Raw genomic sequence first — 8368 nt, 5'->3', positions numbered from 1 at the left:
AAATTTATACTTAAAATTAAATATTTAATATATAAATTAATAATTAATATTAATAGGCAGGGGCATGGTTGTCCCGTACCATTTTTATCAATTCCAAGCCCATCAAAAATATAGACAAGCTTTAACGGGCGAGGCCAGGCTGGACCTATAATCAATTTTTATTGTTTTAATCCGGTCCAAGGAATACGGGTCTGGCCGGGCCGGGCCGGGCCGATACCCAGGCCGTGAATAGGCATAGAGCTAGGGGTGAATTACATGAATATCATAATTAAGTATAAAATTACAATTAAATCATATCACCAAACTTAATTCTTAATACGTCATTATTCTCTATATATTATGATTTTACATCATAATTTAAAAATTCTAGACTCCAATTTATAAATCATAAACCCTATAAAATATATTCTAGACTTCTAATCTATAAATTCTAATCCTTAAATATATTAAAAATATTGTTTTTAACTAGTTTGACATATAAATTATGATTTGAGTTGTAAATAGTTTCTAAAATATGAATTTCTGTGTAATTTTCCCTAGAGCTAGTTGATTTTGGTAAAGGGGTTATGGGTTGAGAGCTTTGTCCTTAAAGCCCAATAGCCATGGGCCATCAAATTTTAGTAGAAATGGAAGACATCATAGTTGACTGAAACGATATCGTTTTCATCAACTTGTGCTGCGTAGATTCTATTCCACCCGCCAATACAATTCCGTAGACGATTCTCACATGTTTGTCCTTGTCATCCACAGAATCAAATTCCAATTCCTATTTGGATTACTTTTCCTTGTTCTTCCCGGAAATTTTCCGGGAAAATAAAATCCCCAAACCCTCGCTTTCCCCTCTTCACAGTTCACGCACAATTTCTCAATCAATTCTTCCTCTTCCTCAATTTTTCTTTCCTCCGATCGCGCATTACGATGGATGTCTCCCTGATTTCCGATACTGTAACATTGGCCACGAAACAGGGGTTAGGGTTTTCGAATTCGCTTATTCCCCGCGATAATTTGATATCCGCTGTTATTTTCGATGCACTAGCTCCTCCTGCAGTGAAATCTAGCTCCACGAGAACTGTTCGTCGTACTCTACTCCGCAAGAGGCGGAGGACAAGGAGGAAAACGTACAGCGGCGGTGAATCCGGGGACGTCGGGGAGGAGTTGGTGTTTTTTGGAGGTGATGGAGATGGTGATGGTAATCTCGGTGGGGGTGGTGGTGGAAGTTGGGGCGGAGGCGGCGGGTGGAATTTTCATCGTTTCGGAGGGCAAAATTGGGATGAGTCATCATGGTCGCCGTCCTCTGAGTTTGCTTATGGTTTCGTTTATGAGGTGATTTATTGGATTGCTCTCTCAACTTGCTTGCATTTCGCGTTCGAGAAGGGTATGAGGATGATCAGTGGTGGAATTGCAGGTACTGATAGGGAGAAAGTTGCTATGCGATTCACTTCTGTTTGCTAATATGGTAAATTTTAACATTCCAAGTTTATGGAGGGGATTAGGGGCATTCTTGCTGTATCTAATTGGGGTAGCATAAACTACATATTTATATTTATGTTTCCTCACAGATTAATCATCAATGTACATATTGTATATATATTCAATCCAAATTGTTTCCTATAATTGATAAAGATGCGTTTTTACTTCTCCAAATTTACTTAGTTTATTGCTTGATGCGATGCATATGCTTTTGCTGAATGGATTATTGCTACAGCATGTGTTTTTACTATGATGGAGTTGTTGCCCATGTAATACTAAAATTTTCACATTGAGTATGATTGAAATTTATAGAATTTGGGATGATTTCCAGCTTATTTTTCTTATTTAGCTGATTCTGTAATGTGGATAATAGGACGTATAACTTAACTGCATTGGCAGGTGGTTGTTGATATCTTCTGTTAAACAGCATCAACCTTAAGTTTGAGGATTGTGCTTGGTTGAATGTCTTAGTTGTTTATTTGTTAAGAGATTCTGAATGTGCAGTAATGTGAGGTTGCTTGGTGAGAACTGGTGTTTTAGTCCTCTTTTAGGACGGATTTAGGATGAGTTTGGGGATAAAATTTTAGGATGAATTTTGCAAAATCATATGCTTTCTGCTCTCCTCTTCATCTTTTTTTTGCTCTTTATGTTAGATTGTTGTTTTACCATGCACCTCTTCGTAGTCATGAATCCCACTGTTGGTTGGCAAGTAGATTCCACTTTAGTTTTCCCACCCCTGGTTCCACAGTTATCAAAGGGACAAAAGGCACTAGGCTCCAGGCATGTTGCTTGAGAAGCCAAAAGGCAGGCTCTGTTCATGAAGCATGTGCTTGATCCCGCCTTTGTGAGCCTAGCCCGTTTCTAGAGGTGTTCCTAAGCGCAATTTTATAAACTAGACAGTTTTTATAGGGTTCTAAGTAAAAAAGTGGCTGTTTCGATATCAATCCTTCCTAATCTACAGTTAAAAAAAGCATTTATCATACTAGAGTAGGAAAAAATACCATATCTATCTCAAGTGATACGCGTAGGCTAAAGGAGAATGGCTAAAAACACCGTCTCCTAGTGTTTGAGAAAAAACTCCTACAGTCTTAGTCTAAGTCTTAGAGTCTTAGAGATGAGGAAGAAGAAGAATCTGGCTTATAGGTTATAGATGAGTACTTTGAAGATGAAGAGCATAAGAGAACCTTGAAGATGAGTTTGATGTTGGAGATGATGATAGTGGTGATGATGATTTTGATGAGTAATGGATATGGACTATGGAGACTTTAGTTTTGATGGAAGGTAGTTTAGTTTTTATTAGTTAATTAACTTACAATTTGGTTGAACTTTAGTGTTTAGATTTAGAATTTATTATTGTAAATTATGATTATTGAAGAGTTAATGGTTAATTTGAAAATTATTTAATGTTAGAATTTGTGATTGAAATTTTGGATAGTTAGATAATGATTTTGTATCTGATTATTTGTTGCATTTTAGAAAATTTAATTATTTGTATTTATGATTTTATGGAATATTCTTCTTCTTTAGTGCGTTTTGTGTGGCTCAGGCCCGTGCCTAAGTTCCAAGAACCCTGGTCAAGAATCTTCAAACCGCAATCTTTTTGTTCGGATATTCAGTAAAGTTCAAGAATCTTCAAATTCGTGGTCAACCTTTTATTATTAGAGTGGTTTTCGGGCTAAACTAAGGGCCTATTTGTTTCAATTGATGATGTTTACAATTTTTCTTTTTGTTAACTAAGGGCTAAACTAAGCCATAGTAATTGTAATTTGAAACAAGGATATAGATAGACGCACAAATTTTGTAAGTAGGAAATTTGAAACTACAACTAGTAATTAATATTAAAAAAATAAAAAAGAGGAACCTTGGATAGGTGGATAGGCACATATGCGTACAAATGAAAAAAAGTTCAAATCTATAGAATCCCACATCGCTTATTGAAAACAAGCGCAAAAAGAAGATATACTATAAATACTGTCTTTGTATTAAGAAAATTTTTATAATTTTTTTATACAAACCGGGGTGAAACCGGTTTACCGGGTTGATCCTGGTTCGTCGGTTTCATCCGGTTTACATGGGGTCACTAGCAGTGACCCCAAAGTACACTAATCGGACCAGATGTATGGTCGGTTCGTGGTTGAATCGGTTCAACCGGCTGGTCCAGTTTTTAAAACCATGTAAAATAGTATAATATTTCTAATGTTGGCAATTAAAATCAATTTTATCTTTAATATTGACAAGTTGGATCAATTTGAAAAATAATTCATCAAACTGTGTCTTTTCAGCTATGAATTGTGTCATCTCTACTTCATAAATATGTCATTTTATCACTCACCAGTAATAGATCACAAACATATGTATACACGTGATTTTTTTTTTTAAAAATACAGTGTGTTTTGTACGAATTGGATAAAAAAATTTAAATATTTTGTCTCAATTTAAAAATATTAATATCCAATTCTATTATGAAATTACAAAAACGTAAAAAAAAATGAGAACCAACTAATATGCAATTGATGAAGAATACAAAACCAAATTTTTTTTGTTTTTTTAATAATATTAAAAAATGACACAACTTGTCAACATTAGAGATACTTTTGCTATTTCTTTAATTTTTAGTTCATATTCATGTTAAAGTTAATGAGGGTGAGCCTTGGCGCAACGGTAAAACGTTGTTGTCGTGTGACTGAAGGTCACGAGTTCGAGTCTTAAGAGCGGCCTCTTGCCAAAAAAATTGGCAATGCACCGAAAAATTCTCCACAAACGGGGATGCCCTCCCCGCCCCGTGGGGATCCGATCTCCGAAATTAGCAATAAAATTATATATATTTCATAAATATTAATGTTTATTTTTATACTTAATAAATCTAATTACAACACTATTTAGAAAAACTTATGCATATTATTTACATTTAATTAAAATAGTAAAAGTATTTTTTATTATTAATATGATGTTTGTTTATGTAAATTTAATTTTTAATTTATATTTGATAAAAATTAAAAGAGGAAATTCCCACGGGGATCTCCATCCCCGTGGAGAATCCTATGGGGCCCTTGATTCATATACAGGGATGAGGATAAGGAATTTCCGAAATATGCAGGGATATGGATGAAGAACTATTTCCCATCTGTCCCACTCCGTTTACAACCTTAACTTCAAGTCCAAAGGGTAGTGGGTGAAAGAGTGTGTCAAAAGTGTGGCTAAGTGATTTCACTGTTAATATTGGTATTTGCACAACTTTTTTAGCAGAGCTTTGTGGTGTTTTTTTTTGGATTGGAGGTGGTTTGGAAGAGAGATTATAACAATCGTGGTGTTTGAACTCAATTTTCAGGTTGTTTTACAAATGATCAGTGAGGCTACTCATACGTGACATCGTTTCTATTGGCTTGTTGAGAAGTGTTTGACTTGCTTGCTCGTGATTGGGATGTTCAGATTGTTCATACGTATTCTAAGGAGAACTGCACAACTGATTGAATAACAAACTATGCAGGACAACCGTCCTTCATCAATATGATGTACCTCTTATAGAGATTATAATCTTATTTTATCTGATCTCTTCCTCGTTTTGATTAGAGCATAGATTTGTTTTTTCTTTTTGTATAGTTTCGGGTCCGTACCCCATGTAAAAAAAAAAAAAAAAATTAGTTTATTGACCGTTTAAACTAAAAACAACCAATATGATATGAGTTAAAAAGAACTAGAATTCCGAAGTAATTAATTGTAAGAATCAGGATGAATAATTCAACTTTGTTTCCATTAATTTTTTTTTTTTGAAGAAACTTTGTTTACATTGATTAATAAAGTGGATTACTAAATCCAGCCATGAATTTCCACCCCTAGCCCCATGAAAAGACCAAACTACCCTTTACCCAAAATTTGAAAAAACACAAAACCTCTCAAATACCTTACACACTCTTTGATCAAATCCGGACTAATTTGTGAACCAAAACATGGAGTGTAACAACAACCGTAAAGGGAAAGCGAAAATAATAAGATTTACTGTTTTTGTTTTTTGATTTAAGCTTAAAAATTGAATCTGTGGGTGATTTTTTAAAAACGTCGGAATCGCAGTCGGGCGTATGAACATCACGCCCGATCTACGGTTCCGGCGTATGAATATCACGCCCGACCGCGTGAGGCTATCACGCCCGACCTATGGTTCGGGCGTGATGTTCATACGCCCGAGGGGTTTTAATTAATTTTTTGTAATTTTTAGTTTGTTTAATTTAGTTTAACTAAATTTTTATGTTGTAAATTTTAGTTATTGTAAATTTTATTTTGTTTAATTTAGTTTAACTAAATCTTTATTTTGTTAATTTTAGTTAAATTTTTATTTTGTTAATTCAGGTATTTACGGGTTAAATTCAATAGCGGACTAATTTTTTTACGGGTTTAATTCAACAACGGACTAATTTTGTTTACGTAACAGGTATTTACGGATTTAATTCAATAGCGGACTAGCTATTTTTTTTGCTCTCCCGACACGCGGGCGTGTGCCTATCACGCCTCACCTTGTGGTCGGGCGTGATAGCCCCACGTCTCACCGTGTGGTCGGGCGTGTAGCGATCACGTCCGACCACACGGTGAGGCGTGGGGCTATCACGCCCGACCATAAGGTGAGGCGTGATAGGCACACGCCCGCGTGTCGGGAGAGCAAAAAAAATAGCTTTTTCCTCCCCAAAACCCATGAAAGGGTATTTTCGTCCTTTCACGGGGCTAGGGGTGGGAATTTGGGGCTGGGTTTAACAACACCCTTTAAATCTTCAATTCTACAAAGACATCCTCAAATGTGCATTAAAGTTTTAAATAATATAAAAATATAAATACCTCTTCTCAAAAAATTTAATAATAAATACGAATAATTAAAATTGAAGAATTTTTTTTTTTTGGTTTTTTTAAGGTAAAATTGAAGAATTTTCTATTTATTTATTCCCTTTATTATTATTTTTGAAAAGAATTCCTTTTATTTTTTTAGGCAAAAAGCATAATTAAGCCCCTAAACTTTGACTGTTTTAAGGATTAAGCCCGTGATCATTTATTTTTCCATATTGAGTCCTTGATAATTGATTCTATTATGGATTAGACCCTTATTTAACTTTTTCGTCGAGTTTGGACTGTATACATCGTTAGGGAGATTCGGCTTGTTGACATGGACAAATAAAAATAAAAATTCCTTGACTAAGAGAGATAAAAATTAAAAACTAAAACGAAATTATAGAAATTAATTTCCAGTATATTCTTCCAAACTCGATTTTCTCTTCTCCCATTTTGTGATTTTCAACATTAGAATCGCCAAATCGATCTTCTCATCTCCTAAACTCGACGGAAAAGTTAAATAAGAGTCAAATCCATAACAAAATCAATGATCAAGACTTCAATATGAAAAACTAATTGATCAACAGTTTGATCCTTAAAACATGTAAAGTTCAGGGGTTAATTATACTTTTTGTCATTTTTTATTACGCATTTATTAACATACCAATTACTCAAATCCTGCTTGACATATAATCGTTAAAGGGTCAAATACATGAATATCATAATTAAGTACAAAATTACAATTAAGTCATATCACCAAACTTAATTCTTAGTTTGTCATTATTCTCTATATATTATGATTTTACACCATAATTTTAAAAATTTAGACACCAATTCATAAATCATAAATCCTAGAAAATATATTCTAGACTTTTAATTTATAAATTCTAATTCTTAAAACATATTAAAAGTACTGATTTTACTAGTTTGACGTAATCTAAAATCATGACTTGACATAGTTATAAATAGTTGTTAAAATATGAATTTCTGTGTAATTTTCCCATCGTTAAACCGTATCAATTTACATATCTTGAAGCCCATTAACAATAATAATATGGAAAAATTATAAAACTGGACCAAATTGAAAGCCTATTTATATATGGGTCAAATACATGAATATCATAATTAAACCCATTACAAAACATCTTTTATATATATATATATATATATATATATATAGACTATTTCATTTTTTTTAAGATATTTCCTTCTTTTTTTTTATTGGAAACCCAAGCTTCAAAAAAATAGTACTATTCATTGAGACTCCTTCATTAGAAATCTTTCATTTTTCATATATCAATCCAAAATATAAACTCTTCATGTAAGTATTATATTCGTTTTACATTCATAAATTCTTTTGGAACCATAGGTTTTGTGTATATGAAGTTAGCTTTGTGTATTGAACCTTTATTTGGAGTTTTAAGATTTTTCCCCGACAGCTTCACAGTTTGTGATTTTACTTCATAAAATCGCAAACTGCGAAGTAAAATAAGCTTCACAGATCATATAGAACCGCGAAGCCAGAACATACACATACTTCACAGATTCATAATCTGCGAAGCACTGCGAATTCACATTTGAGTATCCGGCTTCACAATTTCATGACCTGCGAAGCCTATTTTCTTTCTTCCTTTAGTACATTATTTGACACTAACTTGTGTTGTCCTTGTTTGTTAACAGTAGCAGTATGTCAACTGATCATTGCTTGTGTGTAATCATGTGGAATGTCCAATGGAAAATCATGGAAAAAGCCATGACATATGGGGGGGGGGGGGTGAATCGAAGTTGATTCGGCTTTCAACGAAAATGAACAAATTCTGATATGTTCAGACTCCGAAGAATGGATGAAATGAACAAACACACATGTGCCAGAGATCAAATGTTACCACATCATAGATAAACAGGGAAACAAGTTGATGACATACTACTTGCGGATAAGTTTGATCTCAAGGATAGAGTGCATAGACCAAAGGACATTGTGAAAGATTTTGAGCAAGTGTATAAAATCAACATGTCTTACATGCAAGCTTGGAGAGCAAGATGTTGGGCGTTAGAAGATGAGAGAGATTCACCAGAAAAGTCATTT

At 33.8% G+C, this 8368-nt stretch overlaps 1 protein-coding gene across 1 annotated transcript; it reads left to right on the top strand.

Moving 5' to 3' along the window:
• The first annotated feature begins 709 nt into the window (after positions 1 to 709).
• Positions 710 to 1638, top strand: LOC136216927 (uncharacterized). Its single transcript, XM_066003471.1, has one exon. It carries the CDS (start codon positions 919 to 921, stop codon positions 1450 to 1452), a length of 534 nt encoding a protein of 177 aa, XP_065859543.1. The 5' UTR covers positions 710 to 918; the 3' UTR covers positions 1453 to 1638.
• The last annotated feature ends 6730 nt before the right edge of the window (positions 1639 to 8368 follow it).

The sequence above is a fragment of the Euphorbia lathyris genome, chromosome 2, assembly GCF_963576675.1.
Source record: "Euphorbia lathyris chromosome 2, ddEupLath1.1, whole genome shotgun sequence".
In the NCBI taxonomy this organism is placed as follows: Eukaryota; Viridiplantae; Streptophyta; class Magnoliopsida; order Malpighiales; family Euphorbiaceae; genus Euphorbia; species Euphorbia lathyris.
This window is presented reverse-complemented; position numbering and strand designations above follow the sequence as displayed.